The sequence below is a fragment of the Eublepharis macularius genome, chromosome 1, assembly GCF_028583425.1.
Source record: "Eublepharis macularius isolate TG4126 chromosome 1, MPM_Emac_v1.0, whole genome shotgun sequence".
Lineage (NCBI taxonomy): Eukaryota > Metazoa > Chordata > Lepidosauria > Squamata > Eublepharidae > Eublepharis > Eublepharis macularius.
The window spans coordinates 24,775,794-24,798,981 of NC_072790.1; the positions used below are offsets into that span (position 1 = coordinate 24,775,794).

At 44.0% G+C, this 23,188-nt stretch overlaps 1 protein-coding gene across 1 annotated transcript in view; it reads left to right on the forward strand.

Moving 5' to 3' along the window:
• Positions 1-3,900: 3,900 nt before the first annotated feature.
• The window catches only part of LOC129327057 (cytochrome P450 2K6-like), a 44,783-nt gene continuing 25,495 nt past the window's right edge, over positions 3,901-23,188 (forward strand). The window contains exons 1-6 of the mRNA XM_054975480.1: positions 3,901-4,320; positions 7,590-7,752; positions 10,387-10,536; positions 11,467-11,627; positions 14,149-14,322; positions 16,552-16,699. Of these exons, the coding sequence (XP_054831455.1) occupies positions 4,138-4,320; positions 7,590-7,752; positions 10,387-10,536; positions 11,467-11,627; positions 14,149-14,322; positions 16,552-16,699 (979 nt within the window). The 5' untranslated portion in view covers positions 3,901-4,137. The remainder of the gene's footprint in view (positions 4,321-7,589; positions 7,753-10,386; positions 10,537-11,466; positions 11,628-14,148; positions 14,323-16,551; positions 16,700-23,188) is intronic.

A 23,188-nucleotide genomic window follows, 5' to 3' on the forward strand; every position in this document is an offset into this window, starting at 1 on the left:
CTATGGGGAAAAAATGAAGAGGCAGGCTTCCTTTGCCAGGGGTGGCATTTTGCATGCAAAATGCCCCCAAGCCCTCAGGGGCCCTTCTCCCACCCCTCCTCCCACCCCCCACCAAGGCTCAGCCTGCTCCCACTTGGGGGGGCCATTTCATGGCCTCCCCAAGTAGGTGCTCTAATCTCTACCACTGACAGCTGGGGGAGGCTTGTGTTGCCAGGGGTGGCATTTTGCATGCAAAATGCCCCCCAACCCTCTGGGGCCCTTCTCCCACCCCTCCTCCCACCCCCCACCAAGGCTCAGCCTGCTCCCACTTGGGGGGGGCATTTCATGGCCTTCCCAAGTAGGTGCTCTGCTCTCATCTCTACCACTGACAGCTGGGAGAGGCTTGTCTTGCCAGGGGTGGCATTTTGCATGCAAAATGCCCCCCAGCCCTCTGGGGCCCTTCTCCCACCCTTCCTCCCACCCCCCACCAAGGCTCAGACTGCTCCCACTTGGGGGGGGCATTTCATGGCCTCCCCAAGTAGGTCCTCTCAGCCCCTAAAGTCCACCCCTTACAGCCCCACACAAACCCAATTCCCCCCCAGCTGCCACACACAGACCCAAATCCCCACATTAGCCCCTCACAGACCCAAATCCACCCCCACCTGCCCCACACCCATAACCCCAGGAACAGGCTGGCAAAGGCCAGCCCTCTCCCTTTGTTCCCTATGCTGGGAACTTCTAAACTCTCTTTCCCTGGGCAATTCTGCACAGCCCAGGGGTGCCACAATGGTGGGCACACTTCTGAGTGCCAGCTGGTCCCTGTGAAAGAGCACCTGAACCACAGACACCCTCCCTCAAATTCCCCCACCACCTACAGAGATGGCTGGCCAGCCAGCCCCATTGTTCCCTATGATGGGAACCAACTGCACAACAAAGAATAAAACAAGAACAACACAAAATAAAGTTTTTAAAAAATTATTTTCTCCCTTCCAAAGTACAAGTAGGCAAAGCATTATGACACATTACACCAGCAGTCCCCCACACAGAAAATTAACACAACTCACTTAACATCAGAGAATCACAAAACACGATTCCTGTCAAAAACACTTTATTTCTTGAACAGCTTTAGGTTACACAGAAGGGGGGCACACCAAAGGGCATGGCAGCAGTATCTTACACAAAAATAACACAACTCACTTAACATCAGAGAATCACAAAACACGATTCCTGTCAAAAACACTTTATTTCTTGAACAGCTTTAGGTTACACAGCAGGGGGGAACACCAAAGGGCATGGCAGCACTATCTTACACAAAAATAACACAACTCACTTAACATCAGAGAATCACAAAAACACAATTCCTGGCAAAAACACTTTATTTCTTGAACAGCTTTAGGTTACACAGTAGGAGGGCACAACAGGGCATGATAGCAACGTACTACAAAAAATAATACAACCCACTTCACCGTTTTTGGCAGCAATTGTGTTTGTGTGATTCTCTGATGTGGAGTGAGTTGTGTTATTTTTGTGTAGTACACTGCTTTCCTGCTCTGTTGTGCCTTCCTACTGTGTGACCTAAAGCAGTTACAGAAATAAAGTTCTTTTGACAGCAATTTTTTGGGGTGATTCTTTAATGTGAAGTGAGTTGTGTTATTTTTGTGTAAGATACTGCTTCCATGCCCTTTGGTGTTCCCCCCTGCTGTGTAACCTAAAGCTGTTCAAGAAATAAAGTGTTTTTGCCAGGAATTGTGTTTTTGTGATTCTCTGATGTTAAGTGAGTTGTGTTATTTTTGTGTAAGATAGTGCTGCCATGCCCTTTGGTGTTCCCCCCTGCTGTGTAACCTAAAGCTGTTCAAGAAATAAAGTGTTTTTGACAGGAATCGTACTTTGTGATTCTCTGATGTTAAGTGAGTTGTGTTATTTTTCTGTGTGGGGGACTGCTGGTGTAATGTGTCATAATGCTTTGCCTACTTGTACTTTGGAAGGGAGAAAATAATTTTTTAAAAACTTTATTTTGTGTTGTTCTTGTTTTATTCTTTGTTGTGCAGTTGGTTCCCATCATAGGGAACAATGGGGCTGGCTGGCCAGCCATCTCTGTAGGTGGTGGGGGAATTTGAGGGAGGGTGTCTGTGGTTCAGGTGCTCTTTCACAGGGACCAGCTGGCACTCAGAAGTGTGCCCACCATTGTGGCACCCCTGGGCTGTGCAGAATTGCCCAGGGAAAGAGAGTTTAGAAGTTCCCAGCATAGGGAACAAAGGGAGAGGGCTGGCCTTTGCCAGCCTGTTCCTGGGGTTATGGGTGTGGGGCAGGTGGGGGTGGATTTGGGTCTGTGAGGGGCTAATGTGGGGATTTGGGTCTGTGTGTGGCAGCTGGGGGGGAATTGGGTTTGTGTGGGGCTGTAAGGGGTGGACTTTAGGGGCTGAGAGGACCTACTTGGGGAGGCCATGAAATGCCCCCCCCAAGTAGGAGCAGTCTGAGCCTTGGTGGGGGGTGGGAGGAAGGGTGAGAGAAGGGCCCCAGAGGGCTGGGGGGCATTTTGCATGCAAAATGCCACCCCTGGCAAGACAAGCCTTCCCCAGCTGTCAGTGGTAGAGAAAAGAGCACCTACTTGGGGAGGCCATGAAATGCCCCCCCCCAAGTGGGAGCAGTCTGAGCCTGGGTGGGGGGTGGGGGGAAGGGTGGGAGAAGGGCCCCTGAGGGCTTGGGGGCATTTTGCATGCAAAATGCCACCCCTGGCAACACAAGCCTCCCCCAGCTGTCAGTGGTAGAGATTAGAGCACCTACTTGGGGAGGCCATGAAATGGCCCCCCCAAGTGGGAGCAGGCTGAGCCTTGGTGGGGGGTGGGAGGAGGGGTGGGAGAAGGGCCCCTGAGGGCTTGGGGGCATTTTGCATGCAAAATGCCACCCCTGGCAAAGGAAGCCTGCTTCTTCATTTTTCCCCATAGGAAATAATGAAGAAGATTAGCAGCAGCATGCTAACAATATGCTGCTCCTTCGCTTTCTTATGGGAGGATGGGGGGACCTGCTTTGGGGGGCCATAACATGGCCCCCCAAAGTCCAATCTGTCTGAAACTTGGGTGGTTGTTAGAGAAGGGTTAGAGGAAGGTCCCCACCAATTTTGGGCTTATTCGGTGGGAAAATGCCTCCCCCAGACGTCCGGGAAGACGGAGGCATTTTCCCATTGAAAAGCCGAAAGAAAGCCGAAAGAATCCCGAAACGTTTCGGCTTTTTTCTTTCGGCTACCCGAAACGTTTCGGCATTCCCCGAAACGTTTCGGCATTCCCCGAAAGAAGCCGAAACACTTTTATTTCGGCATTCTTTCGGCATTCTGAATGCCGAAACGCACATCCCTATTCTGGATCCAAGCTGAAATGAATGATTTGTAATGATTCCACAAGGAATCAAGATCATAGGGGGAGAAAGGAGAACTTCAGCTTGGGGGATTTGGTAAAGGAAGCACATCCAGTCTTGTGCAACTTTGGGCCTCCCAATGGTTTTTAATAAGAAGTGCTTCCTCCCTTTCATCTGTAGTTTTACCTCCACCCCATCCCCGCCCCCCTAGGTGGATGTGGCTCTTGTTTCTCCCCCTTTTGGGCACATCACACAACTCCAGTGATGACTCCAGTTGCACTACAGACCAAAGCAGATCTCCCTCCGTCTGCATCCCTGGTATCTAGAGAGGATGAAATGGGGGCAGTCCCTTCCGTTTCTTTTAAGATATTTGCCTTGTGTTCAACGGGACAACAGTTCAGAAAGGCATGTTCAACTTTTCAAAAATTCTCACTAAGTACAAATTCAAAAGGCAATCCAGCTACTTCTTGGCAATACTACTCTTTGGATTTGGTATATAATTAACTAGACTAACCTTCCAGATAATATTGTGCTGAACCATCAGTCAGGTGTCAAGAGAGTTTAGATTAGTTCTGTTCATTTGATGAATTAGATACCGCCCAGCCAGTCAAATACAGGGTTTTTAGAGCTGGAGTACATACACACAAAATTGGAACTAGTTTTCATAAACTGGATAGAGAACTTATATGAGGCTGCATCTATATGAACTTTTTGTGCTGTTCATCTCAGTTGACAGACACTGTCCTTGACCAAAATCTATTGCAAAGTTTGCTGCAACCACCGCAGGCAACTTTTCATTAATAGGAAATGGCTTGGATGGATCCTCTTTCTGTGTTGTTCCTATTTCCCCTGGCAATGGCATTCCTTTGGAAAATGAGCAATTTCTGGAACAGCAGCAGCCAAAATCTTCCACCGGGACCAAAGCCATTGCCACTAATAGGAAACCTCCACCAATTGGATCTGAAGAGGCCTTACAGAACCATGTTAAAGGTGAGCTTCTTGTGCTTTTTGTTCCAGATCCTTTGGTTTTTAGTTTAGTTTTGGGTATTTTGGACAAATTTTATTTAAAAACAAAAAATATGAAAATAGGAAGTGCATAGTAAAATATTATACAAACAGTACATTTGAAATTGAATTGAGACTTATACAAACTTATGTAAACAGTACATTTGGAATTCGTTTGTGCTGGTCTTACAAGGCAGAGAGACTATCAGCTTCTCCATCACAAAGGCAAGCATTAATGTGCAGACAAATATATGTCGCATAATTTGTCTATGCATTAATAAAATGTACTTGATGTATTGTCCTGAGCTTGATGCCCCAGGCTAGACTGATCTTGCCAGGTCATGGATGGATGCTAAGCAGGGTTGGCTCTGGTTAGCACTTGGCTGGGAGGTTACTAAGTTAATCCAGGGTCACTATGCAGAGGTAGGCAATGATCTCTATTCATCTCTTGATGTGAAAAACATGCCAGAACTTAACTCAGTTAACTAAACCATTGCTGTACCTGCCAACAAAATTATAGACCTCTATCAACTCCAACCAAATTAAACATTCTTCAAAAATCTTTTTCCTCCCGGATCCTGGAAGTTAAAAATCGGAGAGATTCCCGGAGAATCTGTAATCTAGTTGAAAAGGGCTTCACCTTTAATGGCTGTTCTCATGGAACATATTGAAGAGCAAATTGGGGGAGGCACTAATAATAATGAAAATGTAGACAGCTGGAATAAGAGTTATGTCTGAGGTAGCTCATGCTCCAGTGGATCAGCCAAGATCTTGAATATTTAACTCTTTATTACTACAACATGAAGAATTAGGGTGCAATCCAAAGCAGGTTGACTCAGAATCTTATTCAGTGGGGCTTACTGCAAGGACAGCGTCCTTAGGATTGCTTTGGTTATGACTGAAATTAGATCTGCATTAACACCACCCCAGAAATGCCTTGAGGTGTAAATTTGCGATCCAGGGAAAGAAGTTTTGTTTGTTATGCCAACAAATTTCTACAAGTCAAGTAAAAAGGAAGAAGGAATAGGTTGGCTTCCCAGTTGTCCACAAGTGCCAGGCGATCTCCCTGGCATTTGCCCCATTGCTCCCTGGTGATCACGTGCCACCAGCAGACAACCCAAGAAAGCACACACTTCCTGAAGTAACGTCATCATGCCAGCCATGGGCGTTCTCCCATGCTTCACTGGGCAAATTTTGGCCCCAAATGGACTGGATTTGCCCATGCAAAACGCAGAAGCACAGCCATGGCTTGCTTGATGACATCACTTCCAAGAAGTGACATCATCATGTCTCTCTGGGACACAGTGAGGAGAGTACAACAGGTAAGTCCCGGATCCTCCACCTTCCGTCAGGAGGATATAGGGACCTGGGAGCCTCAGAAGTGGAGATATTAACAAGATAAGTAGAAACACAATATAAGTTAAATTGAGCTCAGGGGTATATGTGAAGTAGTATCGCAAGATATAGAAATGTTGAGAGCAAAACATTGGCAGAAGCAGTTAATTGTACAAAGCAGAAGTTCTTTGAATTGGATAATGAACCTGGCAAATTATTAGCAAAAATTTCTCAAAATTATAAGAAGGAATTGATTCTATCAATATTCTGGGAAACCAGCACATAGTTCTGAGAAAACTGTGAATCAACTCATATATCATTTTAAAAAACCCAGAGAATATACTGCTGAAGAATTGATAAGGAAATTCTTTGGTGAACTGGGTATTTCACAACTATCATGATATATGAAGAGTTAATAGGCCTGTTAGCATGGAGGAAGTGCAGAGAGTGATTGCAAATACTGATTTAAGCAAACCACCCAATCTGATGGATTTCCAGTGCAGGGTCATAAGAAATTCCAAGGGGAAAGACTGCAGCGATTTTTTAATAGACACAAGTTACACTGTAAGAGATGGGCATACAACTGGTTAGCAGTGAAATTGAGTTAGGAATCCAAGGTCCCTATGAAGTCCATAGCATATTCACAAACATGTGGACACACATACACGCTTCTGAGTATATGACCCAGCTTGGTGGATGTACATTTCTATGCAACTGAGGAAGTAAAAAGCTCATGCTGAAATAAATTTTGGCTTGAAGGTGCTAGTGGACTCTCATCTAACTTTGCTACAACAGACTAACATGGCTCCCCCTTATTATTATAATTATTAAAGGAAGAATTATTATTAAAAGAAGATTTTTAGGGGTCTGGAGTCCAGGAGAATCTTAAAAAGACAGTTAAAAATAATGAAGTTTTATCTGGATATATTATGCTTCTATCAGTCTGCGAACTATGTATACCTGATTTGTTCAGGAGGGTATTTTTAATAAAGATAGTAGGGCTATATTATATCAGAGTGGTTCAAGAGAGTGCTTTAATAAAGGGAACGTCTTTAGAAAACCAGCTGTATCGAAACAATTCCACGTTATTTTCTATTGTCCTTTTTATGCCGATAATTCATTTTAAATATTTAAGCTCCATTTTAGCTAATATGACCGATTCTTCAGATTATCACAAGATTTACTGTCTTTTAAATGATTTCTCCTCCAATATAACTAAGAAGGTAGCAAACTTTTTACAACTTGCTATAAAACTGCACCAGGAGAAGTTTCAGAAATAACTGTTGATATCACTCAACTGTTTTATATTATTGTCGAAGGCTTTCACGGCCAGAGAACGATGGTTGTTGTGGATTTTCTGGGCTGTATAGCCGTGGTCTTGGCATTGTAGTTCCTGACGTTTCGCCAGCAGCTGTGGCTGGCATCTTCAGAGGTGTAGCACCAAAAGACAGAGATCTCTCAGTGTCACAGTGTTGAAATGTTTCCTCCCCATAGAGGTGTTCAATATATTGTCGAAGGCTTTCACGGCTGGAGAACAATGGTTGTTGTGGATTTTCCGGGCTGTATAGCCGTGGTCTTAGCATTGTAGTTCCTGACATTTCACCAGCAGCTGTAGCTGGCCGGCTATACAGCCCGGAAAATCCACAACAACCATTGTTTTATATTATATTTTGTTCTTTTTTCTCTGTACCATCCTGTTTTCTTTGTTATATGACAATAAAGGCAGATCACATATTATCAATAAAGTGAATGTAGCCATAAACTATACTACAGTTTGCTATATGTATTTATCTTGCTTTAGCTACTTTGTTTTTATACATAGGCAATATCATTTTCTACAATGTTTAGCATATCCTTTGGGTGAAGATTTGGGTTGGATGATTGGAACTGTTTCTCATTGTCCTTTGATTACATTTCAGCTTTCTAAACAGTATGGCCCTGTATTCACCCTACAAACGGGATTCCAGAAAATGGTAGTTCTGACGGGCTACGAAACTGTAAAGGAGGCTTTGGTGAACCAGGCAGATGCATTTGCGGAGAGGCCCATGATCCCAATATTTGAAGACTATCAAAAAGGCAATGGTGAGGACATTGCTTCTGAAATGTAGCTAGTGTTGCCAGATCCCCTCACCCTCTGGGTGGGAGGCAGGCGACCTGGCACTCATCATTTAACTCACTCTACTCTGGGCTACCCCTGGGCCTGATCCGGAAACTACAACTGGTCCAGAATGTGGCAGCGCGGGTCCTGACTGGTATATCTTACCAGTCATATATCACACCTGTCCTGCGCCAGCTGCACTGGCTTCCGGTTGAATTCTGAATCAGGTTCAAGGTATTGGTTCTTACCTTTAAAGCCCTAAGCGGGTTGGGACCAGCATATCTTCGGGACTGTCTCTCCCTGTACGTTCCCCAGAGACTGCTTCGATCAGCGGATAAATGTTTACTGGTGATCCCCAGCCCTAAGGAAGCCCACCTTGCTTCAACCAGGGCCAGGGCCTTTTCAGTCCTGGCCCCAGCCTGGTGGAATGCTCTGTCAATGGAGACCCGGGCCCAGCGGGACATATTGTTCCACCAGGCCTGTAAGACAGAGCTGTTCCACCAGGCGTTCAGTGGTTGAAGGGGGCGGGGCCATGTCAGCCTCCCACCTTCGGGGTGGGGGGGTTATCCCCACCATTTCACTTGGCTAATTTATTTCATTATTGTTTTGTATATTGATTTTAGTATTGTTGATTTCTTGTTTTTATTGATTTTAAACTGTTCACAGCCCAGAGCCCCTGGGGATGGGCGGTATATACATTGAAATATAAATAAATAAATAAATCATTTATGTGTTGTTCACACATGCACAAAGTGCATGCGTGCTCCCAGGTTGCACAATGATGTCACTTCCAAGAAGTGACATCATTGCACAGTGCCTCATGCCACTCCTGGGAGCGCTCTCATGCACTGTAGTGGGCTGAATTTTGCCCATTTGGGGCTGAATTGGGCCAGTTTCAGGCCAAAATTGGCCCGCTGTGAAGAGCAGGAGCTTTCAACAGCCCTCCCAGCAGTGCTCCCACACTCCACAGTGGGCTGATTTGGGGCCCAAATCAGCCCATTGTGAAGCGCAGGAGAGCACCGTGCCGCCTAGGAGCGTGCCCTGGGAGATGCATTCCCCACCTTTTCCCCCACTGGCCAGGTAGCCAGGTGCAGGGCTGGAGGGTGGGAGAGGGGGATCCTCTGCCCCAAGCAGGGGGACTGGTAACCCTAAATGTACCTGATCTGGCTTTCTATATGTGTAGTCCATAGAACTAGACTGGCTTAAACTGTCTTTGAGAAAAAACATAGAAATAACAATAGAAAGTGCATAGAACCTTATACAAAATAGATTAAGCTACAATAAATAGAATATATAGAATATATTATAATAGATTTAGGCTGCAAAAGAAGTACAAGCAAGATATATAACATAACTGAATATCGTACTATTATTCCTCTATCTCAGTTAATTCACTATTTAAAAAAGGAAAAATAAACTGTGATACTTCTACATGGAGTATTCAATAACATATTTTTAGGATTTGGGGGGAGGGGGGTTCAGAACAAAGTGGGACTTTAAACATTTTGTATTCAACATTATATTCAACCTCACAGTATTTGATATATTAGTATAACTACTTGGCTTAGATATTTTGATATTAATTGTACATTCTAAATTTAATATAGTGACTTATTGCATACATAGAAAATTCATCCAATAGTACAAAAAAACATAATAACAAGAATAATATTGATGAAAAGAGAAAATTAATAATTTCTATGACATAGTTATATAAATCAACAATAATTATAATCAACAAAATATATAAGCTTCAAAATAAATTTTTGACTCCATCACCACTGTAATACTTCTGAATAGGATGTCTAATCACATATTTTTAGAGTTTGTAACAAGGTGAAACTTTAAACATTTCATTTTTAACATTTTATTCAACCTGATATTTAGTATCTTAGCTTGTTTAACTATTAGTTTTTAACTTTTAGTCTATTTATGTCTCCCCATCAATCTCCATTTGTATTCCTTTTCTTCATGCCTTCTTCTAGGTTGTGTGCCTTAAATTGATTCCAATAATTTGGTCAGCCTCCAAAAAGCCATTTGATCATTGGATCATCTTGTTAGAAAGGGCCTCCCGGGTCAGTCACCTTGAACTCTCACACAGTCTGGTACTGACCCTCGGTATGCACTCTCTAAGTCCATATGATCCAAAATTTCTCATGCTCCGCAAAACTCTAGATTATTGCTTCTGAATTCCATTTTCAAAATTCCCTTTCTAGAGTCTTCTCTTATCAATGGGTTTGCTTGTAATGCTTGTACTAATTCAATTTTTCATGGATCTCTCTGAATTCCCTCACCTGTTTCTTAGATTCTTGAATAGCTTGATTGTTATTTTGAGTTTCCTGGTTTGTTTTTTTGAAATCTAGAGAATTATTCAGATCTTAGCTTCTGACAATCTTCCTTTAACTTTTGACAGTCTTCCTCATATCATCCTTAAATTTCTTCTGTAAAAGCAAATAGTTTTCCTGAGGAGCACTACAACTGTAATCATATTGCCACCACTCCATGACAGTCATGTTGCTTAACATGTTTGGACCTCTTTTCATGTAACATGCTTTCCATAATGGATGGTATTCCTTTATATGATTACAATGGTCGTGCATGCTAATGTCCCTCTTTAGGAGTCGTTTTTGCTCATGGTGAGAACTGGAAAGTGATGCGGCGGTTTGCGCTAACCACATTAAGGGACTACGGAATGGGCAAGAGGATCATAGAGGACCGAATTGTCGAAGAGTGCCATTGTCTAATACAGAAGTTTGAATCTTTTAAAGGTGAATTGGTGTTTTTATCTTTGCATTTGGGAGGCATCGAAAAGACCTGAGACATACTTCGATGTAGCCCAGTCCGCAGTAGTAGCAGTTTTAACCCAGGAACCTGAAAATAGTGATCTGTGAAAGACCTTTGATTTGAGAACAGAAACAATCTCAGAATAAAGCCAGTTTGGTGTAGCGGTTAAGAGCATGGGGACTCTAATTTGGAGAACCGGGTCTGATTCTCACTCCTCCACTTGAAGCCAGCTGGGTGACCTTGGATCAGTAACAGCTTCTAGGAGCTCTCTCAGCCCCACCCACCTCACAGGGTGTTTTGTTGTTGGGATACTAATAACATACTTTGTAAACCACTCTGAGTGGGCATTAAGTTGTCCTAAAGGGTAGTATATACATGAATTATTGTTGTTGTTGTTGTTGTTATTAAATTCATGAAGAGACAGAGCTACACAGAATGATGCACAGAGATACACACATATACCAAAATTTCACAGCTGTGGACTTACAACTCTATCAGCCAAAGAAGCCAACGAGTTGTCATTGCCATACACTTTTTCATTACACGTTAAATACCTTTACAGACAAAAGAAATCATATGTAAGGGCAGTGAGAAATTATATGTTTTTTCTTTATCTGTTTTGCTCAGATAAGAACTACAAGTTCACTTGTTTATCTAACTGCAGTTAGATAAATAGTTCATCTAGTTTTGGGATAGAACATGAGATTTGCAATATCTGGTGCTACATGATGTGACAAGCATTTTACAGGACAAAGAACATGTTACCAAGAAAGAAATCCATTATAATAAACTGGCCACTTCACCACAAGCCCCCAAGCAAATACTAACCAAGCATATGCACGCTAATGCACGAGGCAGAAGTGATAATAATGCTCATTCCTTTATCTAATATTATTTTAATATCTTCTGTACAGGAAAACCATTTGAGAATACTGCAATCATGAACGCTGCTGCCGCCAATATTATTGTGTCTGTATTGCTTGGCAAGCGATATGAATATGAAGATCTCTCATTTGTGAAACTACTGCACTTGTTCAATGAAAGCACCCGGCTTCTCGGCAGTCCCTCAGTCACAGTAAACTACTTTAAATTTGCTTTGAAAATGGTTGAAATTCCAATACAAGGAGTACAGGCAGGGTTGTGTGTATATTCATATATTTAAGGGTTTGCCACCTCAACTCAACACTTCATGGCTGATGTCAAACTTGATCTGAGAAACTTGCAACTAATTTAAAACTTTTGGGGAAATTTATGGGGCAGCACTCGGAAACCTATGCCACTTTGAGAGTTGCCAGATCTCTTTCTGTGGTGGGAGATCTCCTGCAGGGAACTCTTCTTGCCTGCTGTCGCTCTGAGCAATAGCAGGAGAAACAAATTTAAAAGATGGAGTCACACATGCCATGACACTACTTCCAGGGGAAACGTGGTAGTGATGTTTTGTCACTCTAGGAATCACTGGAAAGGTAATGTTTTTACTATAGAGTTTCCAGCTGTTCCTAGATCAATGTAGCATCATTTCCTGTTTTTCCTGGATGTGATGTGTTGGGCACATAATGCTTGCATCTCCACATATCCCTGCCTCCCAAGTTCCTGGTGGTTCCCAGGCACAGTTTAGCAACCTAATTCCATGCGTTCTTTCTCATATATAAAACTCCATGCAGTGTGAAGACAGCAATCAAGAAGGAGGGTTCTAGGCCAGCTTTGTTCATGACAGCCCCACAAGCATTGTACCATCATTCAACTCCCCTTCAGTTCGGCGTGGCTTTCACAGAACTGCTCTGTATGCAGAGAGGTCTACGATTCTAGACCTTTTATATTCTGGGGGGAAGAGACTGAAAATGCTGAAGGTTTATAAACTAGCTTTTAGTAGAATGTCAGGTGGCCAAAGGGTAGGAGGAATAAGTTGCTGCTTATTCCATCCCAGCCCCTAGTTCTTTCTTTGTTAGACTGGCAGTCTGCACTGTAAAGTAAACAAGTAAAAACTAAAATAAACACTGATAAATGGATGAGTTCCTCTCTGTGACTCCATGCTCTGCCAGATCATCTTGCTCCATGAACACCATTCAGATGAGAGGAAGAGAAATGGATTCATTTTCTTAGGCCACGTGCCTTACACTTGGGAATTTTCCTCAGGCTCAAAGTTTTGGATTTTAAGGGCTGCTCTTATTGCCAAACAACTTTCCCTGTAATAGTAGAAAGCTATAATTCTACCATGTATTGAAATGTTATGAAAATTGATCTAAAGCTTATTTTATTTTAATTAGATTCACCTCCCCATTCTTTTTTTTTCTGATTTCTTTCTTGAATATCTTTCTTTCTGAGAGTTGGTGTAGTATAGTGGCCAAGTTATTGGGCTGTGATGCTGCACTTCGCTGGTTTGAATCTCACTCCTGCCATGAGCTCAGCAGTAAGGCACTCCTCTCAGCCTCAGCTTCCCAGCTGCATTGTAGGCATAATAACAATACTTGTTCACCACTCCGGGTGGGCAATAATCTGTCCAGAAGAGAGGAAGACAAATGAACTCTTGTTCTTATTCTACCCTTCCCCTTTCTTTCTTCCCCTCTGTTTAGGCCTAGGGTCAATGGAAATCTATAGGAGGGAAAAGGTAGTTCGATAGTAAGTGGGGTTGCCCGGTCCCCTTACCCTCTGGGCAGGAGTCGGGAAACCTGGCACTCATCTGTTTAGAAGTTTTCATGCATGCACTTTGCATGCACATGCTTCCAGGGCTTCACAATGACATCACTTGCAGGAATGATGTCATCATGCAGGTCACATGCCACCCGGAGAGTGCTCCTGCACTCTGTAGTAGAGTGTGGGAATGTTGCCAGGGCATTTCAATGGCCCTGAAGTGCTCCTGTTCTTCACAGCGGGCCAATTTAGGCCCCAAACAAGCCCAAGTTGATTCATTTGGGGCCCAGATTGCCCCACTGTGGCATGTAGGAGTGCACGACACGTCCCAGGAGCATACCCTGGGAGCCGTGTTCCCCCACCTTTTCCACACAGGCCAGGTAAGCGAGGGCAGGGGCTGGAGGGTGGGATTGGGGCATCCTCCGCCACCAGCAGGGAACTGGGAAACCTACTAGTAAGTGTTGTGTGTATGTATATATTAAATTAAAAAATAGAACACTACCTTGATTAGGATGTGCAGGGCTTTTTTTCAGGGGGAATGCAGGGGAATGGAGTTCCGGAACCTCTTGAAAATGGTCACATGGCTGGTGGCCCCGCCCTCTGTCTGGAGATTAGGGGGCGGGGCCACCAGCCATGTGACCATTTTCTCTGAGGGCAACCCACTGAGTTCCACTACCTCTTTCCCCAGAAAAAAAGCCCTGAGGATGTGCATTTAGTTTCCATTGCTGGCTGAGAGACCAGGTCATATTTTTTTCTAGAATTAACACCAAGGAATTCCTACTTGCTACAATGCAACACCTCTGCTGGATAGATCACACAGCATTTACCAGACAGAGCTCCAAGCTTAATATGGGACTTTTGTTGTGTTGTTGTTTTTGATGTGAGCAAAAATGCTTTGAGATTTCTGCCTCAGCAGTAGGATTTGGGGCTTTCTTAATCTTTTCTTTTCTCATCTGTTTCTCTTTTAGCTGTACAACATGTTTCCTGCTCTGGGCTTTCTTTTTGGTGGCCGTAGGACTGTCCTTAATAACAGGACAGAGGTGTACAACTTTATACAAGAAACCTTCATTGAGCACCTCAAAGAATTGGATGTGAATGATCAGAGGAGCTTTATTGATGCTTTTCTAATCCGACAGCAAGAGGTAACAGTCTATAAAACATGCCAATAATCAGAGGTGAACTTTTCTCTATTACAGTTTTGAAGTCTGTTTGCATGTGAACGATCAGGCAGCTGGCAAGAAATCTAATTGATTAGCTGGGATTTTCTAACCTTTAACCATTGTTAATGTACTACAGGAACTGTCTCTGTAGTTACAGAGTTTAGCTGCAGGTCAGGAAGAAATTTTGCAAATTCACCATGACAAGAAAATCTGCAAGTTGAATATACAGCAGAAACATAGTTCCACTTTGTCCAGTTCCACCTTGCCTTTCCCCTTATATCTCTGCAACAAAAAAGGCTACAGACTTTTTGTTTAAAATGAAAGCTGAGAATTTGGAAGAGTTAAGAGATTTTGGTCCTGACCTGGATGGCCTATGCTAACCTGATGTTGTCAGTTCTGACAAGCTATGTAGGGGTGACACTGTTAGTACTTGGATGGGAGACCACCAAGGAAAACCAGGGTCACTATGCAAAGGTAGACAATAGTAAACTCTCTCTCTTAGTCTCTTATCTTGAAAACTCCACCTCAGGTCACAAAAAGTTGGTTGCAACTTGATGGCACTTTACTGACATAAGAAATCATGGCAACAGCTTTTGATATCTGAAGGATCAGCTGCAGCACAGACTGAAATTCTGCTTCCTGTGTATTTGATGATGTGGAAAGACTGCTGAGATAGGAAAGCATCTTTTGGGCAGATGGCTCAAAGGCCGTGGAATGTCCTACCCTCTCCATTTTTTTTTATGAGTGAAGTAAATATCTTTTTCTTTTCGCAGTCACTTTGTCTGGTCTAGGCAGGGTTTTTTTCAGGGGGAATGCAGTGGAACGGAGTTCTGGCACCTCTTGAAAGTAATCACATGTCTGATGGCCTTGCCCCCCTGATCCTGTTTCCTCCCTGCACAGCCCAAGTGTTGCTGCTTTCAAAGCCGGCAACTTTTTTCAGCTGACAGGAGGTTTCCCCTCCCATCAGCTGAAAAACAGATCGCAAATGGCAAGAAAAGTTCTGCTTTCAGCTTCGGCATGTTCTGTAAAGATTCCCGAATCTTTAAGGAGCGTACCAAAACATTTAAATATTCGAATCCTGAAGCGGCTTGCCACTTGAGAGTTCCACCACCTCTTTTCCCAGAAAAAAATCCCTGGGTCTAGGAATGAATTCCTGGGGACTGATTTGGGTACTATTACTATTTGACTGCCTCTTTTGGTGTCCAAACTGTGTAATATTTTTTGCTTTTATGTGAGCTTGCACCATATTTCTACCATTGACGTTGTTAATTGTGATTTTTCTTTTGGAGGCAAATACACTTAATACTTTTAATAATAATAAATGTATGTGAGGAAAGGAGGGTGTATTACTGCTGGTACAAACGTGATGCCCTGAAGGGCTGAAGTATGACCCAATGGGTTACCCCATAGTGCAACCCTTATGACAGCTCAGATTGCAGTTTTCTCTCATTATTCTTTGAACTCTGTCCTACCCATCATAAGATTTTTCACTTTCTGTTATTGTTAGAATGGTCACTTTGCCTTCTGCTCTATGAAAAACCTACACAGTGAACTAGGAAGATGCATGGAGAATGGAAGATATACATTGCTCTTTAATTCCCTTAACTGTTGAGAACACCAGAGTTAGAGTATTCCAGTATTTCATTTTAGGGGTGTGCACTTTGGGTTTCCGATTCAGATAAAATACCTGAATCGGACCCGTGACGGCCATTTGAGCAGCAGGAAGGGCTGGAGGAGGCAACTCTGGCCTTCCCCGCCGCCCTGCGAGCCACTGTGGGCCCGGAGGCGACGGAGGAGGAGGACGAGGAGACAGCTCTGCCTTTCCCGCCCGACCAGGTAAGTGAGGTGGAGGGGACAGGGGCTAAGGGGGGGCGGGGTGAAGGGGTGAGGGAAACCTGAATATTTTTACTCATGCAAAAAGAACAAGAACATCTTTTTTGCTCTTGTTCCTTTATTTCTTCTGAAGGTTTGATGGATAACTAAGATATTATCTATGTGTAGCTGTTTCATATCTAGTATAAAGGGAATGCTAAGATGATTGGTCAGTGCATCAGTATCATGAAATCCCCCTTGGTATCCATTTTCCTATGCAGCTGTGTATTCTGTATGTATTTACTTTTAATTCTTTCTTTCTTTCTTTCTTTCTTTCTTTCTTTCTTTCTTTCTTTCTTTCTTTCTTTCTTTCTTTCTTTCTTTCTTTCTGTACTCTAGGAGCAGAACAAGAACAAGATTAATGGATTTTTCCATAATGGAAACCTAAAGGCTGTTGTGGACGATTTATTCGGTGCAGGCACAGAGACCACTTCAACTACTTTGCGTTGGGCTCTGTTGCTGATGATGAAGTACCCAGAAATCCAGAGTGAGTTCTTTCTATCCATTGGCTTCCATTATTCTTGGAGAGCTTGATTCCAGTTATGCATAGCAATAAGAACAGAAAGAAAACTTAGGTTGCTTCCATTGTTATCTGAATGAGGGAGAGCAGGAAGTACTAGCAAGTTATAGTTCCTGTTTTTCTCCAGGTGGTATAAAGTTACCTACAGATTGCATCTGCTGTGACCTTCTCCAATCCCCCAAACATGTTTAGAGAGTGACCGTTCACTCTCCCTCTCCCTCAGGGCCAAACTAGACATTACAGTAACCAAGGCTTTTTTTCTGGAAAAAGAGGTGGTGGAACTCAGTGGGTTGCCCTTGGAGAAAATAGTCACATGGCTGGTTGGCCCCGCCCCCTGATCTCCAGACAGAGGGGAGTTTAGAGCAGCTGAGCAGCGCGGAGGGCAATCTCAACTCCCCTCTGTTTGGAGATCAGGGGGCGGGGCCAACCAGCCATGTGACCGTTTTCAAGAGGTTCCAGAACTCCGTTCCCCCGCGTTCCCTCTGAAAAAAAGCCCTGACAGTAACCATGGAGACATTTTTTCCATTTAAAAAAATGCAAAGAGGACCTATGTTTGATCAGGCTCATGGCACAAGGGGGCGCTATGTGATCATGCTTCCTCTGCCATCCCTTTTCATATACTGAAATAGCTATGGGGCAGTGTGTAGCACTTTTTATATGGTCAAAATATTCTCCAAAATGGGGGGAGTGCACAGGTTGGACCCCTAGCTGCCAAAATGTCTAGTTTGGCTCTCAGTATGCAACAAGGAAACATCTCTTCACCTGGATCAGCAACATTAAAATCAGAAGTGAGTTTGCCATGAAATCCTGTCCTCTGTGGAGGGAATTGATCATTATATGCACATTCACAAAGAGGCAAAAACTGCAAATGTTAGTACGGCCATGTTGCATGTCCCCAAATCTTCATCATAAATTAATGAGAGTTTAAAATTTGTATTTTCTCACAGTGGCCGATTCCACACTACCAAGTTTTAGCGCTAGTTTTTCGCTGCCGCCATGCTACACATTCCTCTGTTCACACTTTTAAAAAAAAAAAAACACTGTGGTGCCGCTGTGGTGTGATTTCATTGCGCTATTAGGTCATTAAATCATCCATCCCCTAAAGCATCACCCAATCAATCCGCACCCCTCATCTCCACGGCCCTGCCCCCGCACTCAAAGGGGGGGAAAAAGGCAATTCATCGGTATGCCAACACCACGACTCAATGAACCTCATTCTCGCGCATGCCCCGTGCACTTTCGGATCCGTTTATTCCCGTGGAAATTTAACCATCGTCTCCCGTGATCCAATGCACGCTGCAGGAACTCAGACTTCAAAACTAGAGCGCGCATGCTCAGCTATCAGAAAATTGCTTTCAAGCGGGAAAACTGAGAGAATCGGAAGCTTCTGGTGAACAACCGTCCAAATGACTGATCTCCGGCCACAGGTTTCTAGAGGGGTGGCATGGAGGGAGAGGGAAATCTTGGACCTACTCTCATTCTGGGGAGAGGAGAAAATCCTGGAGGCACTGAAGAAAAGTCATAGAAATATAGATTACTTTGAGCACATCGCCGTTCAGATGTCCTCCCGGGGCCATAAGAGATCGGCGACAGAATGCAGATCCAAGACCAAAACAATGGTCTAAACGTGCCTGTGTTGGACGTGCCAGAGCAAGATTGACTCTAGTGTATAATAAACATGCCAGTACAGCATGCTCTCTTTGGCCTTCTGTCTTATCCTTTGCATGCTCCAATCTTCTGGTTGCTCAGTTTTTGGTGTTTTGTGTGTAAAACAAACTTCACATGTTATAGAAGAGTTCACTGAAAATCAAAAGTAAAAACGCTACACAGCACCTTGTTTTGTGTATCAATCAACAGAATAAATTTTATTGAAAAATAAAATCAACTTTATTCTTTGAGAAAAATTTTTTTTTTTTTGTACTCAGGAAAAAGGTTTTAGATTTCATGGGGAGGAGGGTCTGGAAGCCTGGCAGTCACTCTTGTCTCCTCAACTTCTCGGAGGCGCCTCTCCATATTGTCCAGACGCCTACCGAAACGCATCATGCGTCCCTTGGTGGTGGGCATTCTTCTCTGGATGCTGTTTATTGATTTTTTTAAAAAAAGAAATCTAATGAATTTGAATAATATTTTTTTTAATAGGGAGGAGGGTGGGATTCCACACCAATCCACTTACGTGAGGCAGAGAAGCGCCAGTCCATACTGTCCAAAGTCCTAAGGACATCATCAATTGTGTGTGTTGACCCTGGCTGCTGTGACGTTTGCTGCGTGCCAGTAGAGGGGCCGGGTTGTGGGGAGGGTGATGTCTCTTGCACTTCCTCAGTCTCCCCTGTGAGGGCAACAGAAAAAAAAAAAGGCAAACCTGTCACAATGAGGTCATGCACAACATTATTTCACCATAGAGCATTGTGATTCTTTAATCCAGTGTTAGCGAGTTATAAGAACATGCTCAAAACCAACAGTTACACTGACAGTTTTAGTAATAATGATGTGTTGAGGAGTCAACCAATGAGTGGATGAAACAAAGATTCTTTTGGTTTATGAAATAAAATGTGTGAGTGAACGTCACCCTATTTGGTGAGCTCTTGCAGAGATTTATGGAGGTCTAACTTGGTACATGAGACATGATCTTTGTTCCTGCATAGAAGTGGGTCCATCCCAGAGAGAGAATCATTTTTCGTGCACTTCATTACAGCAGCTTTGATAAAGACAGGGTTTCCACTGCTTCTAGGGAAGACTATAGCTTGCCTTTTTTCAGTAATGAGAGATATAGTGGCCAGAGCACACTTATATGAATTATATAAGCAGCACTAGAGGGGAAAGTATTTCTGAGGGGAATTTGGAGGGTTCTCTTTCTTGAGGGTGGCACTCGAAACATGAGTCACAATACGGGGTCCTATTCAGTCTTCCAAATTAAGATTCTATCAGAAAATGGGATGTGCTAACATTACCACTGCAGGTATTATAATGGTGATTGTTCAAAGGTGTTTTCTACTGACTCAACATTGGATTGAACCCGCCGCCCTTTGAAAAACGGGTTCTGCTGCACTCACCAGCATGATGGCGTTTGCTCCAACTGGGTTTTCTAGCCGCTTCCCAAAGCCTCATCATCTCCGCGAAGTGGGGTGGCCTCGTTCTCTGCCTGGGAATACCTTGCCAGGCCTCCAAGGAGTCATAGAAGGACGCCTTCACTCTTTTAAATTTTGAGCGGCATTGCTCCGTGGAACGCTGATACCCCATCTCTCGCATGCGGGAAGAGACACGGCCAAAGAGATGATGGTTAGGGAGGTGGGTGCTCTTCATCGCCTGTCCCGCTTTTCCTGATCAGTGAATGATTCTCAGGAGCGTGTCCACCTCCGAATCCGTCCAGAAAACTCCCTTGCCACTTGAAGCCATTATAGCAGTGGGTCGGTATGACGACTGTATTGTAAGGTGGCTGGGCACACGCAGGCGATTTTGATACATTCGAAAATCGGCCTTTTTTTTGGCGGGAGAATCAAGACTACGGATACTTGGAAGCGCATTTTTGCTTAATCGGTTTTTTTGGGGGGGGGAACCTTGCTCTTTCCCCTGCAAATTGAAGCGTGCGTTTCAAGTGGGTTATCAGCACACTTTGACAGATTCATGCACATCACGGACACTTTCAAATGTCAGCGGTTCCAGAGAATGGCTCAGTTCTACTCTCGGCCAGGGCTGAACACTTTAAAAAAATTTGGGGGGGTGAATAGGAAAAATATTATGTTCTGTGAGTTGAATAAAGGTCTGTGAAAAAAAGGGTCTTTAGGGGACCGTAGTAATACAAATGGAGGCTTCAGAGTACCCGTGGAAATATATTAAAAAATTGAATTGATTCTCCATGATTCTAAGCCATTCCCATTTCCAATTACCGTGACACTGTCCCCCTCCCATAACAAACACACATATTGCAATCTCATATATACTGGACTAAAGTAGAACTGCTTCCTCCACCCAACAAGCCCTGCTAGGTGTACAACCCCCCCCCCCCCCCGCTCATACTCCTCCAGAAGAACTATGTGGCTGTGAGGTTGATTCTTCTTTTGGGGAGCATTCAACCATTTCAAGCGTGTACAGTGGACAACATCCTGCAGTTCGTGGGTTGTTGCAAAAGTGAGCACCCCTCGGCTTGTTTCTCCGCAATTATCAACGCTGACGCATCCTTCTCGTTCACAGCAAAGGGTGGCATTCTCTGGACTGGCATCAAGTTTCTCTGTCGCGACATAGAAAATTCTTTCTTTGGCACCAAAATGCACACGGACAAGTTTTAGATTTCTCAAACAGATAACATGCTTTATTGTACAGTTTTGCAACAGTCAAGCAGCAACAGAGAAAAACATCTAAAGAAAGGCATTGATAAAACACAGTTAATCAATTTTTTAAAAAAGATATTGTTATCAAAATAGAACTACAGTGGTGTGCAGCCAGAAGCCATGTAACGCGCCAAGGCTTCACGCACCCGCTTTCCTGCCTCAAGTTGCCCGGCATTAGAGGCATCCTCCTCCTCCTCTTCACACTCAATCCTGACTTCGGCTAGCAACTGGAGTGAAGACGACAGGATGTCCCTTCTCTTTGCAGATGTTGTGGAGTACAACGCAAGCAGTCACCACGGAAACAATGTTCTGCTCTCTCACTTGCAGTCGTCTGGAAAGACACCACCATCTTGATTTTAGATGACCGAAAGATCTCTCCACCGTATTCCTGGCCTGACACAATCGCCGATCAAAATTTCTATGATGTTCTGCATCCGCGGACCTCCCGTATGGCTTCATGAGCCAAGGTCGCATGGGGTATGCACTCTCGGCAATAACCAGTGGTGGGACCACAACACCATCCAATTCTAGGCATGGATTTCCTGGGACAAGTGACCCGGCGTCCATGGCCAGACAAAAGGCAGAATGAGTAAAGACGAAGGCATCATGATTTTTGCTGCTCCATCCCACCTCTGCATCAATGAAACGTCCACTGGCATCTACAGTCCCCTGCAGAAGAATAGAGGAAAAGTTTTTGCGATTTCCATATTGATCAGAACGACCTCCTGGGGCACATATAGGGATGTGAGATCCATCGATGGCGCCGATGCAGTGTGGAAAACCCAACTTCCTAAATCCTTCCATTACCTGTGAAAAGAACGAAAAGAAGACACACGGGTAAGCAAATGACAATGCTTCACAGTAATTCTAACATCACAGCCAGCTTGATGATCATAGACTCCTTTTAATTTTTAATCAATAATTTTCAGGGAAATGAAAAAAACCATGATCCCGTAGTGCCACCGGTGGATTAGTGGGCTGAAGTGGAGAATATGAAGTTGAAATCTCAGTTCAGACAGACGCGGAAATAGAAATAGATGAGAAACAATCAAAACCCATTGCTTCCTTCTTTGTGCGCTGAGAGATTCTCTGGCGAGCCCATTCATTTTAAAAGGATCCCATAATTTAAAAGGAAGCAAGTCAAAACTGACTTCAGAAAACAACAGATGTCCATGGACTCGCATACATAGCATCGGCCACCTTTTGCTGTAGCATGCATATCTCACCCATCATAAAGAACAGCATGATTATAAGTGTCAAGTGTCGGGCGATACGTTGCGTTGGCCAGTATACCGGCAGAACAGTACAGAGAATACAATGATTTAAAGCACTCACCAAGCCAATGTTGGATCCGAGACAGACGGTTTTGGATAACAGTTCCACCTCCACGGCAAAACAGAATTCCATCATGGAGGCTGCCACTGTTGAACGTCCTATCTCGAACATGTCACTTGCCACCTGGTAGCTGCAGCCATTGGCCAGACACCAAACCGCTACCGCAACTCTTCTCTCAACCGAGAGAGGAACGCGCATGGTGGTGGTCTGGCGCTGGAGACGATGGCAAAGAACCTCCACCAGTTCAAGAAAGGTCACCTGTGTCATCCTGAATTGCATCATCCAAGCATGGTCATCCCACAGTTCCATCACTATTCTGTCCCACCAATGGAGGCTCCTTGGGCAGACCCAATGCTCCCTTGGCTCCTCCATCTCCGCCAAAGCATACCAGCGTCGTATCTTGTTCCTAGGAGGAACGCGGGCCAGGCGATGGTATGTTGAACGCCGGTGGCGAAAGAAAAGAAGCATTGCTGCCGCACGTCTACGATGGGACATGTACCGCCTGTAAAATAGCATCATGGACGTGGTGCACCGCAGCATAATCAACACTACCTGCGCCATAAGGAACAGGATGGTTTCACGAGGAGCCATGATGAGCAATCACTAAATCCACCTACTACCCACAGAGATGAAAACTCCACAGACCCAGTATTAAAAAACATTTCAAAATTGCTCGCCCAAACAGGGGGCCAATCACTGCAGACTATCGATGGTGGGAGGAAAAAGAGCCAATCAGCCAATTAACGGGGTGTGGTTTCGACAGGAAAGGATAGTATCCTGTCGGTATACCGACCGC